At 46.9% G+C, this 18,253-nt stretch overlaps 2 protein-coding genes across 3 annotated transcripts in view; one reads left to right on the top strand and one right to left on the bottom strand.

Annotated features, from left to right (window-relative positions):
* ipo13a (importin 13a) overlaps nucleotides 1–13,037 on the bottom strand; it is a 26,839-nt gene extending 13,802 nt beyond the window's left edge. The window contains exons 1-3 of one of the 2 annotated variants that reach the window (XM_077206267.1): nucleotides 12,644–13,037; nucleotides 2,472–2,597; nucleotides 1,764–2,380 (exon numbers count right to left, since the gene is read on the bottom strand). In XM_077206267.1, coding sequence (XP_077062382.1) covers nucleotides 1,764–2,380; nucleotides 2,472–2,597; nucleotides 12,644–12,691 — 791 coding nt within the window. In that variant the 5' untranslated portion in view covers nucleotides 12,692–13,037. The remainder of the gene's footprint in view (nucleotides 1–1,763; nucleotides 2,381–2,471; nucleotides 2,598–12,643) is intronic. The other variant, XM_077206345.1, reaches the window with a different exon arrangement.
* Nucleotides 12,998–18,253, top strand: part of LOC143715262 (uncharacterized) — a 6,802-nt gene continuing 1,546 nt past the window's right edge. The window contains exons 1-4 of the mRNA XM_077206966.1: nucleotides 12,998–13,244; nucleotides 14,697–14,960; nucleotides 17,073–17,351; nucleotides 17,804–17,970. Of these exons, the coding sequence (XP_077063081.1) occupies nucleotides 13,181–13,244; nucleotides 14,697–14,960; nucleotides 17,073–17,351; nucleotides 17,804–17,970 (774 nt within the window). The 5' untranslated portion in view covers nucleotides 12,998–13,180. The remainder of the gene's footprint in view (nucleotides 13,245–14,696; nucleotides 14,961–17,072; nucleotides 17,352–17,803; nucleotides 17,971–18,253) is intronic.

The raw sequence follows: 18,253 nt of genomic DNA, 5'->3' as shown, positions 1-18,253 counted from the left end.
CAGAGCCCGTTGATCCTGCGCCAGATGCACCAGAGCCCACTGATCCTGCACCAGAGCCTACTGATCCTGCACCAGATGCACCAGAGCCCACTGATCCTGCACCAGAGCCCACTGATCCTGCGCCAGTCCTGTCCGGCCCAGAGTTTCCTTTGCCGCTGGTCCTGCCCAGCCCAAGACCCTCGTTGCTGCCGGATCCCCCCTTTCCTGTCAATTTCTCCATTAAAATTTTGGCCCGAAGGGTCAGCTCCACAATGGACGCCCGAGGGTCCGAGAGCTCCGCCCTGGACGCCCGAGGGTCCGACAGCTCCGCCCTGGACGCCCGAGGGTCCGACAGCTCCGCCCTGGACACCAGAGGGTCCGACAGCTCCGCCATGGACGCCCGAGGGTCCGACAGCTCCGCCCTGGACGCCCGAGGGTCCGACAGCTCCGCCCTGGACGCCCGAGGGTCCGACAGCTCCGCCCTGGACGCCCGAGGGTCCGACAGCTCCGCCCTGGCCACGCCCGAGGGTCCGACAGCTCCGCCCTGGCCACGCCCACAGCCGGGTCCGACAGCTCCGCCCTGGCCACGCCCACAGCCTGCTCCGACAGCTCCGCCCTGGCCACGCCCACAGCCTGCTCCGCCCTGGCCACGCCCACAGCCTACTCCGCCCTGGCCGCGCCCACAGTCTGTTCCACCCCGGTTCCCCGAGCTACCAGCTCCGCCCTGGAGGCTTCCCGTCCCTGCACCACCATGCCCTCGTCAGCCTCAAGGGCGCCCACCCTCCCACCCCTTTGGATGTTATACGGCGCGAGGACGCGCCTTCGGGGAGGGGGGAGGTACTGTCACGTTTCAGTATGTTTGAGTTTTGTTTTGTGATCTTGGTTTCCCCTGTGTTTGTGATTTTGGTTCAGTCCTGTTAGTTTTCCCGCTCTGTCTGATTAGTTATTCCCGTCACCTGTGTTCTGTTTATTATCCCATTAGTCCCTGTCCATTTAAGACCTGTGTTTTCCCTCAGTGTTTGTTGGTCGTCGTCGATGTAAGGTTGGGTGTTTTTGAAGTCCTGGAGTTTCCTTTGTTTCTGTATGTTCCTGTAAGTTTAGTTTGTAAATAAATCAACTATACTTCAGTTCCCGTGTCCTCGTCTTCGGCATCCTGCAACAACCCTGACACAGTCTCACTTCCTGTTACAAACTTGCAACAAATTTGCATAATGCTAACCTATGGTCTTCATTGGCTGTCCACTTTGACCCGTCCTCAAACACTAGTTGTAGCTGATGCCTGGAAGAGTTTGGTTCGTCATGTCTAGAAGCCTGCAAATCCACGTTGCATGCACTTCAAAAGGATGAGCTGAAATTCAGATATGGTAATGGATATTTGGTTTCCGACACCCGCTGTAAGCGGTAGACCAATCACAACTGACTGGGCCATCTGACCAAGCAGAGTAAGCTCTCGGTTCAGAGAGAATCTTCGAACAAACTGTTTTCAGATTCTTTGAGAAATTAGGTGATGTGCAATGTGTATTATGAGAAAATTAAAGTGTTTTGGACCTTGGATGCATGTAAACCTATTTTAGGAGACCTCCAAAACAAAATGATGAAACTTTAAAATAGCATAATAGGGGCACTTTAAATTTAGGCCTAAATATTTTCTGTGTACTATTAAGTGACAGGAGGAGGGAAACAATATACGTGATTTACAGGAAACTATGCTCGGAACTAGTAATGCATGAAAGGAAATAGTGCTTGTTTCGACAGTATATTGTCTGTTATATGGCGTATCTCACCTCTGCCAATCAGGCTGTGAGATGATGCTGACGATGGTTTCCACAGCCATGTCAAAGAGCTCAGACTCCTTAAGGAGGGCAAAGCAGCTCTGCAGCAAACCCTCGCTGTCTTTCAAAGCGATATCCAGCGTGAGCCAGGAGGACATACACCGCATAACCCGCTCTCTGACCCCACAGGGAGCGTCTGCCTGTTGTAGTAACTGCTGGAGCAGCGAGCAGACGGAGCTCCACTCCACAGCCAGAACACTTCTGAGCTGTGAATGCCGAGAGGCTGCGATCCTGCTGCTCTGAAGCTCCTCGGGCAGAACGCAGAGGATTTCTAGAAGCGCGAGGCATCGGGCCTGACCGTCAGCCTCTGTCACACCCTCCCCTGTCTGGAAGGCACACAGAAGATCTGGTACTGCGGTTGGCCATGTTTCAGGCAAGACGTGAAGGATCAAAGAGGCCAGAGCAACACAGAGTCTCGTCAGCACCATCTTAGGACCTGACGCGAACTGGCCGACCTGTGCGATGAGCTGCGAACGGAGAGAGTCTAATTGACCAGTTGGGAGGTCAGACCAGTGGCGGGAAATTTTTGCATGTAATGTGCTTGCACCAAAGAACTGGATCTCTGGAACCTATTGTGAAACGCAATAAATAAGAACTGTAAATCTAATTCAGGGAAATTGATACATTTTAAAGTGGGCCGTAGTCGCCCTCACTGCTTACTTTGTCTGGCCGGAGCAAAGGCCAGCAGAAGTGCCATGCTTGTGGTGATGCCTGGGCTTGTGTGAGCCACTTCTGGGCCACATTCTTCTTTCCCATATCAGGATCATAGTAGAGCTGCTGAAGAGCCTAAAGAACAACAGGAAAGATTGCTTCTATTATTGCTGCTATTATGAAAAATAGCACTTATCTTAATAGAAACCATTTTTTGTAGCATTATAAATTAGTTTACTGTCACAATTTAATGCATCCTTAATAAAAAAAAATGTTTTTTTGTTTTTTTAAATACATCAGACTTTTGAATGGTAGTGTATCACGTTGCCACAAAAAATATTAAGCAGCACAACTGTTTTCAACATTGGTAATAATAATAAATGCTTCTTGAGCAGCAAATCAGCATATTAGAATGATTTCTGAGGCATCATGTAAAAACTAAAGAGTAATGATGCTGAAAATTTAGCTTTGCATCACAGGAATAAATGACCTTTTCAATCATATGTTAAGGACTGCTCAGAGACTTGGGTTGAAGATCCAAATGCAGCTTTATTGGGACAATCCAGAATCGTAATTTATATAATGGACAAAGGGTCAAACACACGGCCAAACAATCCAAATAAGCAACAGGGCAGAAAACACAGGCAAAAAGAATAATTCATAATACAGGCAGAGAATAAAAAAACAAGACATAGGAAACACTCAGAAATGCAGTGTAACAACAACATATAAGACTTCACAAAGAATGACAGAACACAAATGGCTTATAAAGGGAGCTAACACAGTAATGAGACACAGCTGACTGTAACAATATTTCAGTTCCCTTTCGTTGTCACTCCGAGTTACGTCGGATGACGACGAATGGGGTTTCGCTTAGAAAGCCTATCAACTTCGAGTATTACAAAACGAGCCAATGGCAAAGAAATGCCATGGGTCTGCGGAATTTGCATGGCGTAACTCCGCCCCACCTCGTGGGTATAAAAGGAGGAAGCCGGCAGCAAGCAGATATGTTTTCGCTTCGGAGCCAAGTGTATTCTTCTCTCCACAAGCCATCTCTGAATTGTCAGCTTTACAAACGAGTACCTCGAGTGTTGGTGTGACGGCGATCTACGGCGAGAGCGTGCTTCCTGCTGATCTGTTGCAGTGGTCTGCCAGTCGGTGCGTTTCTCCCCGGGTGCTTCAACACTTGAGTTTTCTCTCACTAAAAGAGCTTACACGTGGCACGTCTTTTTAAAGACGGCTCGCCCGTGCATTTCTGGTTGCAGCGGACTGGTATCGGACTCTGATGGGCACGAGCGCTGTCTAGTGTGTTTGGGCTTTGATCATGCTTGAACAGCGCTCGTGGGTGACTCATGTTCTCGCTGGGAACGTGATCATCGCGTCATATATAGGTCGAGACTCGGTGAACTCGCAAGAGTGAGAGTCCCCTCATCCACCCCCCGATCTTCGGCTGGTGGCCAGGGTGACCTGAGGGTTACGGTCTGGATCTAGGCGCCGACTATGTGTCCGTGACCCCAGCCCCCCTCTTCAATGACGGTGCCCGCTAGTGAACTGCTGATTCCCGCGAGTCTACCCTCTGGTGGCCCGCGTGTTTCAGTTGAAGCTACAGAGGAAGATGCCATGTCTGTTGCAGCATCACTAGGTGGGTTTGAGTCTTCTGGAAGTGAGGGCTCGTCACAGCTGCCACCTTCCGGTGTGCATACGGCTGTGCCTGAGTCTGATCCGGAGATGACGACCATGCTTTCCTGGGACGATGGGTTTTGGGTAAGGCCGCCGACCCTCGTCCACGGCAAACCCCAATACCTCTCTTTCCGGACGTGCATGATGAGATCTCGAAGTCCAAGAAGACCCCCTTGTCTTCTCGGGGCCGCTCGCTGATCTCATCCGCCTTTCCTCCCCTCGATGGGGCCGCTGCCCATGGGTACACTGGGGTTCCCCCGGCTGAACGCTCTGTTGCGATGCTATGTGTCCTCAGAGTGCTTCTTCTCGGCGCAATCCTAAGCACCCGCCCGTGGCCTGTGGTTTTTCGTCTACGCTTGTGGCGAGATCCTATAGCGCCACGGGACTGGCAGCCGCCTCACTGCATGCCATGGTCATTCTGCTGGTCCACCTGACCCAGATGCTCATGGACCTGCACGAGGGCGGGACTGACCCAGGGCTCTTCACTGAGCTGCGCGCCGCCACTGACCTTGCTCTCTGAGCGACGAAAGTGGCCGTACGCTCCCTGGGTCAGGTGATGCTCACCAGTCTGTGGCTGAACCTGTCTGATGTGCTGGATGTCGCGCGGACCCGTCTGTCCGACATTCCCATATCCCAGGTCGGCCTCTTCGGCGGTGCGGTTGAGGGCTTGCCCAACAGCTCTCAGCCGCCCATGAGCAGAGTGAGGTTGATTCTGTCCCGACGGCCCCGCCGTCCGCTCAGATCCCTCGTCTGCCCACCGCCGAAGGCGCCCTCCCGCGGCTCCCACCCCGCCCGTTCACGGGCCGGCTCTGGGGGCCGCGGGCGGACGCCACAGCCCTCTCCAGCCCCGCCCCCAGCTACACGCCGGGTTAAGCGGCGCTCGTGAGACGGGTACCTCGGCGATGGAGCAGACTGAGGTTGATTCTGTCCCGACGGCCCCGCCGTCCGCTCGGATCCCTCGGTCTGCCCACTGCCGAGGGCGCCCCCCCGCGGCTCCCACCCCGCCCGTTCACCCGGGTCGGCTCTGGAGGCCGCGGTCGGACGCCACAGTCCTCTCCAGCCCCGCACCCCGCTACACGCCGGGTTAAGCGGCGCTCTTGAGTTGGGCTCCTTAGAGATGGGACTCAGTTCTTTCCAGGAGTTGGTAGCAGGACCACTCCTTTCCCCGGGGAGGGCCGGGGAAGAATCCTTATTCTCCAAAGAGCTGATTCTCCCGTCTCTGAGCACAGAGTTCTCGGACGTCACAGAGCGCCGCCCACAAGCCGTGCTCTCCTCGTCCCCCTCTGTCCCAGAGGTGGTTGACATGGCGTGCCGTCCACGGACCGCTTCGCCGCTGTCCCCCTCTGTCGCCAGACCCCTGGCAGAGCAGGCCCCCGCGGGACGACCAGCCTGGTCCTCCCCTGGCCCCCTCTGCCAGGGCGCGGTTGCTAACTGTGCCCCCTCTCCGGGCCGCTATGCCGTCCACATCTGGGCCAGTTACTCCGCTTCGCTGCCCCTCCGGGGGGACGCCTGTGGCTCGCATGATCCCGTTGGTTCAGTTCCTGGGAGCCTGGCTAGAGCTTCCCCGTCTGTCCCACTGGATCGTGCGTACCGTCAGGCTCGGCTATGCGATTCAGTTCGCACGGTCTCCTCCCCGCTTCAGGGGAGTCCGCTCCACTTTGGTCGGTGGCAATGCCCCTATCATGAGAGCAGAGATTGCCACCCTGCTGGCGAAGGGTGCAATCGAGACTGTCCCTCCAGCCGAGATGAGGTCCGGCTTCTACAGCCCCTACTTCATTGTCCCCAAGAAAACCGGTGGGTTACGGCCAATCCTGGACTTGCGCGTGCTGAACCGCTCCCTTCACAGGATGCCGTTCAAGATGCTCACCGCCAAACGCGTTTTCGAATGCATACGGCCCCAGGATTGGTTTGCAGCGATCGACCTGAAGGACGCCTACTTTCATGTCTCCATTCTTCCTCGACATAGACCGTTCCTCCGGTTTGCTTTCGAGGGGCAGGCATACCAGTACGCGGTTCTCCCTTTCGGGCTAGCCCTGTCTCCTCGCATCTTCACGAAGGTCGTCGAGGCGGCCCTTGTTCCCCTTCGAGAGCAAGGGGTTCGCATCCTGAGTTATATCGACGACTGGCTGATCCTAGCTCACTCTCGAGATCAGGTTTGCGAACACAGGGACCTAGTGCTCCGGCACCTAGCCCGTCTGGGCCTTCGGGTCAACTGGGAGAAGAGCAAACTTTGCCCCGTGCAGAGGATCTCTTTTCTCGGTATGGACATCGACTCGGTCGCCATGTCCGCGCAGCTTACGAGCGAGCGCGCGCAGTCACTGCTGACTTGCCTAAGACAATTCGAGGGCAAGAGTGCGGTTCCACTGAAACTTTTTCAGAGGCTCCTGGGGCATATGGCATCTGCAGCCGCGGTCACGCCGCTCGGATTGCTTCATATGAGACCGCTTCAGCTTTGGCTTCGCGACCGAGTCCCGAGGTGGGCATGGCAACACGGCACGTTCCGAGTACTAGTTACTCCGACCTGCCGTCAGTTATTCACCCCGTGGTCGAACCTCGATTTTCTCAGGGCCGGTGTCCCCCTGGCACGAGCTTCCCGGCATGTTGTTGTTTCAACAGATGCCTCCACCACGGGCTGGGGCGCCATGTGCAATGGACATGCTGCTTCGGGCTCCTGGACAGGACCCCAGCGGCTGTGGCATGTCAATTGCCTCGAGTTGTTGGCAGTACGCCTTGCCCTGCACCGCTTCCGGGCGTTGCTCAGGGGTCAACACGTACTAGTCCGCTCAGACAATACCGCCACTGTAGCGTACATCAACCATCAAGGTGGTCTACGCTCCCGCCGTATGTCACAACTCGCTCGCCACCTCCTCCTATGGAGTCAGAAGCATCTGAGGTCGCTTCGAGCCATCTTCATTCCCGGAGCGCTGAACTGTGCAGCCGACGAGCTCTCACGGCTTCAGCCCCTCCCTGGAGAATGGCGACTCCATCCCCAGTCGGTTCAGCTGATTTGGGACCAGTTCGGGGACGCGCAGATAGATCTGTTTGCCTCTCACGACTCGACCCATTGCGCCCAGTTCTATTCCCTGACCGAGGGCACGCTCGGCACGGATGCTCTGGCGCACAGCTGGCCGCAGGGCCGCAAGTATGCGTTTCCCCCAGTGAGCCTTCTTGCGCACACTTTGCGCAAGGTCAGGGAGGACGAGGAGCAGGTCATTCTGGTTGCCCCTTACTGGCAACCGGACCTGGTTCCCCGAACTAGTACTCCTCGCGACAGCACCTCCCTGGCCGATCCCTCTGAGGAAGAACCTTCTTTCTCAGGGACGGGGCACCCTATGGCACCCTCGTCCCGATCTTTGGAACTTCCACGTGTGGCTCCTGGATGGGACGAGGCAGGTTTGAGTACCCTACCACCAGCGGTGGTGGCTACCATCACTTCCGCTAGAGCGTCGTCCACGAGACACGTCTATGCGTTGAAGTGGAACCTCTTCGTCAACTGGTGCTCTTCTCACCGAGGAACCCGGAGATGCTCGATCAGTGTTTTGCTTTCCTTCCTTCAACAGGGGCTGGAGCGAAGGCTGTCTCCCTCCACCCTGAAGGTCTATGTTGCCGCCATTGCCGCACATCATGACCTCATCGAAGGTAAGTCGGTAGGGAAGCACGACCTGATCATCAGGTTCCTGAGAGGAGCGAGGAGACTAAATCCTCCTCGTCCTCCTCTCGTTCCCTCTTGGGACCTCTCAGTGGTTCTAACTGCCCTGGAGAGTGCTCCCTTTGAGCCCCTGCAATCAGTCGAGCTTAAGTTCCTGTCTATGAAGACAGCGCTCCTGGTTGCACTGGCCTCCATCAAGAGGGTTGGGGACCTGCACGCATTCTCCGTTGACGAAGCGTGCCTGGAATTCGGGCCGCCTTCCTCTCACGTGATCCTGAGACCCCGGCCTGGATATGTGCCCAAGGTTCCTACCACTCCCTTTCGGGACCAGGTGGTGAACCTGCAAGCGCTGCCCTCGGAGGAGGCAGACCCAGCCTTGGCACTGCTCTGTCCAGTACGCGCTCTCCGCGCCTATGTAGACAGAACGCAGTGTTTCAGGACCTCAGACCAGCTCTTTGTCTGTTATGGTGGGAAGCTGAAGGGAAAGGCTCGCTCCAAGCAAAGGTTGTCTCACTGGATAGTGGACACCATTGCTTTGGCTTACCAGCAGCAAGGTCGACCGTGCCCCCTTGGTGTGACTGCCCACTCCACCCGGAGTGTGGCGTCCTCTTGGGCTCTAGCGCATGGCGCCTCGCTAACAGACATCTGCAGAGCTGCAGGCTGGGCGACACCTAACACATTCGCCAGATTCTATAATCTTCGAGTGGAGCCTGTGTCCTCTCGTGTACTCGCTTCAACCAGCTAGTACCGGACCCGCTCAGGTGTCTTCGCTTGCTCGCCATTCCACTCCACGGACTGGATACGTGCGATATTTTCCTCAGGTGAGCTTCTCCGAAAGCCCTGAGCTCCTCCAGCACTCCTGACGTCGGCGCCAGTGTCTATTGCCTGTGCGTCGGCTAGGTGCCTCCCGTGTGCATGGTCCCTCCTCTGAGCGACCCCCACATGTGTATTTCCACTGTAAGCCTCTCTGAGCGTGTGTCTTTCCCTTGGCAAGCCACCTTGCCACCCCTGGGGTTGAAATATTCCACCTGCGGCTGGACACCCCAGTGTTTTCCATATGCTTCCTTCGGGTCATATGTGTATTCTCTAAGTCCCCCCCCTTCGGGCTGGCATTAATTGCATACTTCCCCTAAGCTTGGGATATGCTTCCCAGTGTACCTTGGTATTCCTGTGTTATATGGAGTCCTTTGTCCAGGCTGACAGGGATCTCGATTTACGCAGGGCACTGGAAGACAGCTGAGAAGGTGGCGTGATTAGACTGGTAACCCCATTCGTCGTCATCCGACGTAACTCGGAGTGACAACGAAAGGGAACGTCTACGGTTACGTATGTAACCCTCGTTCCCTGAGTAGGGAACGGAGACGTTACGTCTGCCTGCCACTTTCCGCTGTACCGCGGGGATCGCCTGAGCTCAGTCTTGGCTCCTCAGCGAAGAAACATATCTGCTTGCTGCCGGCTTCCTCCTTTTATACCCACGAGGTGGGGCGGAGTTACGCCATGCAAATTCCGCAGACCCATGGCATTTCTTTGCCATTGGCTCGTTTTGTAATACTCGAAGTTGATAGGCTTTCTAAGCGAAACCCCATTCGTCGTCATCCGACGTAACGTCTCCGTTCCCTACTCAGGGAACGAGGGTTACATACGTAACCGTAGACGTTTTTTACTGTATGTTTGATCAAATAAATGCAGACTTTGAGCTAAGAGACTTCTTTCAAAAATATTTAAAAAATTATAATGATAGTGTAATATTTAGGGATGCACCAAAATTTCAGCCGCACACAATGGCATTTTCGGTTTTTGGCCCGAAAGAGAAAAAGGCTGAAAACATAATCCGAAAATATGCTGCCGCACCCCTCCGTGTTCAGCGATCAGGTTTCACGCTGTGATGTTTTGTAACTTTGCGAGCGGCTCCACTTCCGAAGATGCACAACTTAGAAGCGACTGCTATGTGTTGTTTCTGTGTAAGACTTGTTTCTGTTTCCAATGGCCGTACTGTACTTACTACAAAAGTGTGGTTATTTTATTGATTTATTTTTTTATTTTTAATTCAGATTAAGTAAAATTATTCAATTTAAAACGGAGGTTAGCTTGACCCTCCCTCCTCCTCATCCTGTCCCCACCCCCTCCACAAACCCAGTTAGCCCAGCGGATAGTGAGGAGATCTCTGCTGTATGTGACAAAAAATGTTTCGGCCTAAAAAACGCATGACATCGCTTAGAGCACCTTTAATTAATAAGTCTATAATAATAATACAATTGTGCAAAAAAACTAATTTAAAATAAGAAATGAATCATTCTTTTTTTTAAAGTCAATTTCGATTTTCGGACAAGTGCATCCAGAATTTTCAGTTTCGGTCCAAATTTTTCATTTCGGTGCATCCCTAGTAATTTTACCATACTCTTTCCACAAAAATGTGCATAGATAAGATGCAACAGAAATCTCAGGACACAATGGAGAAGCATAATATTAACCAGCCACCAAATCCCTCACATGCTGAAAGTTATTATTAGACTCGAACAGCTTACTGAGGATATCGAGTTACTTTCCACTCCCAGAAGCTCATATATTGTCCCGAACTGCACAAGAACAAACACCTAAAAGTGTGTATGGCTTTGGGAATATAAAAGAATAGTGGCCACAGGGAAAGCATTCTCCAAACCAAAAGATACTGCTCTTGCCTCAGATTTTGAGACTTTGGCAGTTTTGATTTACATCTTGTGATCTTAAATAAAAAAAAAAAATCTGCTTACTAAAATGTATGGTTATCACACATATCTTTGAACTCAGTGATAGTACTAATTCTCACCTTTAAAGGTGCAGTATGCAATTTTTCAAAATCGTTGTTGAACAATGTTGATATTTGAAATCAACCCAAACAAACACACCCCTTCATTGCTCCGCCCACAAAATGCACAAACATCACAGCAGAAGTGAAGCAAAATAATGCTTCATGAAAAATAAAGCGAAGATGATGAACGAACAACAAGAAAGCATGAAGATGAATCATGAGTGGACACGCCCCCTACTGCTGATTGGATACAAGTGTGTTGTAGTGCTTGGTCCGATCCACTTTCAACAGCATTTTCAAAATCGCTTCACCCTCATCCCGAAACTCTTTTTTTATTATTAAAAAAATTAAAAACTAAAAATGCTAAAACTTTACCAAAAAAATATTTTATAATGTCTGAAAGCAACTGACTTTAGGACCCAGCGGAACACCTCAGTTGCTCTATATAGAGCTATAAGGCCATCTAGGGGCAAGAGTCATGAAATATCATGTTATATATTTTTTTTCTAAAAGAGAAATACACCCAATGTAAGATATTTTGAGCAGAATTAAAAATCATGAAACTGTGAGTTATTTTGAAGTTGAAAGAATGTGAGGAATGTGCTTAAATTACTATTTATTTATTTATTTATTATTTATTAATCAAATCTAGTCATTTAAAGGTATATTTTTTTAATAATAATCTCCAAAAAATAGCATTACAAAATATTAAAAATACCATCAAAATGAAATAAATAAAAAAAGCTTTCTGTACAAAAAAAAAGTAAGTATAATTTTAGGGCTTCAGGTCATTTTAACAGGCGAGGTAAAGATGTGTTACAAAGTGTGAGCACCTTTAAGTGCCTCTTCAGAAAAGCACAAAATAACTGCAATTTTTCATGAAATATCAAGCAGTGACAGAAGTGTTCTGCAGTGTTATATGTGATATTCCACCAAAACCTTTAAACACAATTTTCAATAGTATAGTATAGTGTATTAATATTATGAATAGTTTGCTTCTGGCTTCTGATTGGTCAATACAGTGTTGCAGGCATCTTACAATATATTCCACAATATGGATATCGTCCGAATGCAACATGAGATTTCTTTTGGTCTGATTTTCACATTTTTGCGTCAAATGAATGCTGATATGTTTATTGGCGCAAGGCCAGGAGAACTTGTCACTAACATGAAATCACAGCAATAGCAAACCAAAACCATCAATTCCCAATGGACAAAATCAAGTCCCACCAAGCTGATTTACTCGTGAAGCCGTTTCATACGTCACAATAGGGAAGCAAATACTATTGCAACTTCTGTTTCATACTGACTTTAAAACAACCACTTGATGAGAATTATAGGCTATAGGCTTTGACTCCTCTTTTCAGAACACCACTGCTGGAATATAGCATTGTTTTTGTTTGGGCAAAAGCACATTGCAGAACAAAACAATAAAAAAGTCAATATGAGTGTAGGCTATTTCTAGTAAGAGAATATTAGTATTTTGCATGTTTTAAGTAGCCTATGTTTAAAAAGCTATTTGGTCATTCAGACCAGAAATAGATCATGAGGGTAACAACTGATTTGCCATACAGAGCAGTAATCTTTAAAGGGAGAGTTTACCCAACATTTTGTCATCGCTTGCTCACCCTCAAGTTGTTCCAAACCTTTATGAGTTTCCTTCTTCTGTTGAACACAAAAGAATATATTTTAAAGAATGTTGGTAGCAAACAGTTGATGACCCCCATTGACATCCATTGCATTTTTTTTCCTACTATGAAAGTCAATGTCTACCGTCAACTGCTTGGTTACCTTAAAAATATCTTCTATTATGTTCAACAGAAGAAAGAAGCTCATACAGATTTGGAACGACTGAGAGAAAGAAATATTGACCAGACGGACCATCTAAAATATAGTAACAATTTCCCTTTTACATTAACAATTACGTGAAATGTAATAAGGAAAAAGTTATTAGTCACCGTTTGTCAGCTCATACACAAATGGTTGAGTGACATGACACGTTAGGCTACTGAGTTTATGTGAGTCAGTTTGGCAATACAGCTCCTGTATACGTCACATACTCACCCTCTCCACCGCCTCCACTGTGAACTCCTCTGTATTCACAGACTCCATTCCCAATTAAGTTCCTTATCTCCTATTCTTGTGCTCTGTGACAGCCAGTATTCAATGGTACTTTTTGAGGGGGTGTTTGTGGAGTCTCGTCAGGTCATGTGTGTGTAATGGGCAGCTCTGACGGGATGGTCCACCACACACACACACGTGGGTCGCTCTAAATAACAGCTGACAGGACTGACGCTACACGTCATTCACTTGACTGTCTCGAGCCAGTTCACTCAAATCACTCGTTCCCTTCACATCCGATTCGTTGCGATTCAAACGGTCTAGTGGTCCTTTCGCTCTCTTTATAAATAAGCTGTCGTTAAGACCATAGGTTGCGGGTGGCGGTTAACCACACCCCGCTCTTGAAGCCCAAACCCCTCAGGATATTTTTAGTAGGCTACTGACGATGTCCGCTGTCATCTAACGGAAAGATCATCCCGAGAATCAGAGCGAATCTACACGGTGTCTGCGCGCGCTCGCTTTGAGTCGCTTTATCTTAACATGAGGACTCAAAGCGCTTTTATTATATGGACTGCGACGGTTCTTCATTTATCTGTCATAAAAGGTAAGTACATGGCTTATGATTTACTTGGTGTTAATACGAAACCAGCAACATGATTATGGAATGTTACAGTCTGCAGGCTTTGTCTTGCTCGCATGGTTTTTCGGAGTAGTCATCATTATTAATTTATATGTCCCACTTTTTAATTACATTATTTAGCCTATACTTGAAGCACTTTATGGGACTAAATCTATCTATCTATACTCTTTTAAATGTAAAGGTTCTTTATGGTTCCATGAAGAACTACTAAGGTGAACCACTAAGGATTCTTTATTGTGGAAAATGTTATATTATAAAAATGTTCTTCATACTAATAAAACTGTTAAACTGAAAGGTTCTTTTGGGAAACAAATTGTTCTTCTATGCCATCACTGTAAAAAACAACAACAACAACAACAACAAAATATTTCTAGGAATACATGGAACATTTCCATTACACAAAAGTATATTTTGTGGGAAAAAATGGTTTACAAGTAAAGGTTAATTTTTGGCATTCAAGGTTCCATAAAGAACCTTTACATCCGTGGATCACACACACACACACACACACACACACACACACACACACACACACACACACACACACACACACACACACACACACACACACACACACACACACACACACACACAGAGAGAGAGAGAGAGAGATCTATCTCTATATATCATCACTCCTTTGAAAATGTCATTGGTAATTTGCATGTTACAATACTGCAAACTGAAAAGATAAAATTAGTAACAATATATTTGGGAACAGAAAAAACAACAACAGTTCATCTATGATATTTTGAAATATTTTTGTAACTGAAATGTTTTTGGTCTCTAATTTGCATTTATTTGTATCTCCCCCCTTAAGTGCTAATTATATTCTTGAAGCGAAATCTCGGTTCATGGTGTTAATTTCATTCACTTTTGGAACACGTAGTCTGATATGGGAGACATGGGTTCAAATTTGGCCTGTCTCCTGTCTGTATAAACAAAAACATGTTTGTTTGTTTGTTTATTTTTTTTGTTTATGCATCTAAACTCTAGTTTAACTGGCCACTAAGTGGTTTATGACGCAGCAGAGAATAGTGATAGGGTGATCTTGTTTTCTATCTTCTAAATCTTCAAAAACCTGTGCACGTGCACATTTGATCTCTTTTGTTTGTTCCTCTGCTCCTTCTTGACACATAAAGGTCACAACCGCTTTGTTCTGTGGATTCACTGCGCGACCATTAAACTTGGCTGTACAGATCCGGTCTGGAACGCCCACGTAACCGATTCAGAATGAGAACACACGGCATTCTTCCTGTAGCAAATAAACAAGGGATATTTCTTTTTTTTCCTTCTTTTTTTAGATCTACAAGTACAGTGCTAGTATGATGTAGTAGGTAGTGTAACGTAGACATTGGTAATGAATACATTCTAAATGAACAGCTTTGCTCATTCAGATACTTTCTACTTCTCCCCAAGGTCAGACAACAGATTCATCCCCATCCCTTCTGAATGAAGTCCTTCCTGAAGACCATGTGACTTCAGAAAGGGGTATTTTGGAATCGGGACCCAGTACAGCCTCTCCTCCTCCGGCTGATTTGTCAAGCGGTGAGGTCACGCCCACTGCTGCTCCTCCATCACAACCATCCAATGACAGCTCTCCGTCACCAGCCATCTCACAGACCCCTGCGCTACAAGATGTCACCAGCACCACCCTCAACACGGACACAGCCTCAGTGCCAGGCAAGACTAATCGAATTAAATCCAATCTAATTGCAAATGCTATCTGTCATTAATCAGTCTAACTTGGCTTTGAAAACAAATTTGCTATTTGTTGTGTTGAGAACAACAACATGGACAGGGGCAGATAAGGCTGCAAAATGAACAGTTATGAAGAGTTGAACGTGGTTTCAAATGTTACATTGAGACGGACTTCAAAAACCATCATCACATTCAATTGAAAAGATTGAATTTTAAAGCTCTGCACTGAAAAGAAAAATTCACTCACAATCACAAATAATTACGAAATACGACAAGTAACGCATTGAATTAAATGTGAAGACTGAAATAATAGTTTTGGTTACACTTTTATTTTAAGGTGTCATTGTTACAGTTATAGTTATATGTAAGTACTGAGTAATAATAATTAATAACATGTACTTACTATAGGGTTAGGGTAGGATTAGGTTTTGGTTGAGGGTTAATTGCATGTAATTAAGCATCATTTACTGTTATTACTATGGTAAGTACATAACATATGTGTAACAAGGAAACAGTAAAATAAAGTGTTACCGTACTTTTTCTAAAACATACTGCAAATTTCTTCTTTTACTTTGCTTTAGTAAGAGCCGTAGCTTTTTGGTTAGTGCTCATGTTGGAAATGTGGAAACTGCTAAACATTTTTTACGAATATTTTGCATTTAATTTTTTTTCCTTCAGAAATTTCAATCATTTGCCATCATTATACTGTATATTGGCTTTATCACAGTCATCTTCCACGCTGCCCTCTAGATGTTGCCATTTGCATCCGACATCGAAAAACCCATATTGGTCAAACACGAGCTGAGATGACAGTTACATATAGTGGCATTACTTTCATATCGTTGTATGAATACAATGATTCATGTGTGTGTACATCACTGTGTTCCACTTTAGAGATAAAATACTGGGCTTAATGTGACAGAATCAAGACTGAACTCATGAGACTATGGGAAAGTGCCACATTCCACCCACTTGATCAGACGTCTATCTGTAAATAATGGCTGGACGTGGGCGTTACATTTTGGAACAGGACTGTGCATGTAAATAATATCCCTCTCTCATACTGTCATTTCACTGGAAACACAGCTATATTTAGGGCAGTTGAATATCTAGTTATTGGTTTACTGCACTTATGCCAGACCTTAAGTATGACTGTTGAAAACAACTTCAAAACAGAAGTTCTTCGAAACTTGCCTGGCAGAAAATAAAACGGGTAAAAAAATACCATAGACCTAAACTGAAGGAGGGCCCCGTGACCAGGGTTGCCAGGTTTACGAACCAAAACCAGCTCAATAGCTATTCAAAACCTGCCCAATCATGGCCAAAACTATAGCCCAAATGTTGTTGCTTCAATCTATCTATCTATCTGCCTGTCTATCTCTCTATCTATCTGTCAGTTTATATGTATCTGTGTATCTGTCTGTCTGTTTATCTATCTTGCATCTATCTGTCTTTCTTTCTATCTATCTATCTATCCGTCTATCATCTATCTGTCTGTCTATCTATCTGTCTATCATCCATCTGTCTTTCTTTCTGTCTATCTATCTATATATCTATCTATTTCTCTGTCTATCATCTATCTGTCGGTCTATCTATCTATCCGTCTACAACCTATCTGTCTATCTATCTATCTGTCTGCCTGTCTATCATCTATCTGTCTGTCTGTTTATATGCATCTGTCTGACTATCTAACTGTATGTTTATCTATGTATCTATGTCTGCCTGTCTGTCTATCTATCTGTCCGTCATTCTATCTATCTATCATCTGTCTGTGATTATAGACGAAAAGTATTTGAATTAGTGGAAAACCTAAAATAAATCTGTATATCCTCCTATATAGTGCTAATTAGATTCATCTGTTATTCGTCTTATTGAACTTTCATGAAATCAACACTGCACACACTCCTGTTTTGCATTGCGCAGTGTTTTGCATAGATTATCACCACTCACACTCTATCGTCTAGATGCTCGATCATGCTTTTCACAACTTCTTATAAAACTTCAAAGCCTTAAATCATACTTTCTCAAATCTTACCTGCACTACTTCCTTCTATGTCCAAAGCTTGTGTTTCTGTGCCAATTTATCTCCTGCAGGTTTTTCTGTTGGCGGCAGCTCATCTCTTTCTTATGTGAAGAGCACCGTTTCAGATTCAGTAGCCACAGCTCCTGCAACATCCATCAGTCCAAGTGAAGGACATCAGGCCTTCTCCACCTCAACCAGCAATGCGTCCCAGACAACACGAACAGCTCCAGCATTCACCCCCAGTTACCCTCACACATCTCGGTTTGCCCTGACCAGCAGTTCAGAGGTCACCGGACCTGCTCCTTCAGAAGACCAGGACAAGCCCTCTGAACTGGACGTGGGTGATCAAGGTGTGTGGGTAGCAAATATTTCCCTGCCATGTAGTTTAAAGATAGATCACGCGAAAATAAAAATGATGTCATCATTTAATCATCATCGCTTTATGTTATGAACAGATTTAATTTTGGCTTTTTCACTCAAATATGGTCAATTGAAGCTCTGCCTTTTTTTAAAAATGTTTTTCAAGCTTTTTTATATTTGGGTGAACTGACCCTTCATGCTCTGTTTGACTAAGGCCAGAAAGATACTCTACTTAAGTATGAGAGAGAGAAAACTTTGATAGGTTTGAGTGGCGTCTTTGGTCTTGCAGTAGAGGTCTAATAAGCACAATGACAAAAGATAATTGAATTATTTTTCCACTACATTTACTTCTATGGTCTGTGCAGGGCTATTATGATCCATCGGTTTTATTAGTTCCTGTGATAGTGATAATCCGTTTCCACTCAATTCATCAATCTTTCAGATTCAGGCAAGGCTCCTCACCGCCCTACATCACCCCTGGACCCCCTGCTTGCGGCTCTGGTCACCATTTTCATCATTTGCACTGCCATGGTCTCGGCCGTCCTCTTCCTCAGGTTCCGCCAGAGGAACGAGCATCCAGAATTCCATCGGCTTCAAGATCTCCCTATGGTGAGTCTCATGCCAATATCACATATCTTGGATATTTAGATATTTCTGCACACAGCATTTGGGCAGCAAGTCGTAATACTTAAAGGGATAGTTCAACCGTTGTATTTCTGTGAATGACATTTTACACATTTGTCACTACCTGTCTGCAGCTTCAAATTCAGAATACAGGTTTGTGATTGTTGTCTGGGAGTGCAAATCTCAACATTCAACTTCAGATTTTAATTTGACAGGTTTTCACATTGGTGCTGTGAGTGTAAATATTAGCGTACAAGTACGAATATTT

This window comes from Siphateles boraxobius, unplaced genomic scaffold (genome assembly GCF_051911475.1).
Source record: "Siphateles boraxobius isolate OS27281-9 unplaced genomic scaffold, OSU_SipBor_1 1, whole genome shotgun sequence".
Taxonomy (NCBI): Eukaryota; Metazoa; Chordata; class Actinopteri; order Cypriniformes; family Leuciscidae; genus Siphateles; species Siphateles boraxobius.
This window is presented reverse-complemented; position numbering and strand designations above follow the sequence as displayed.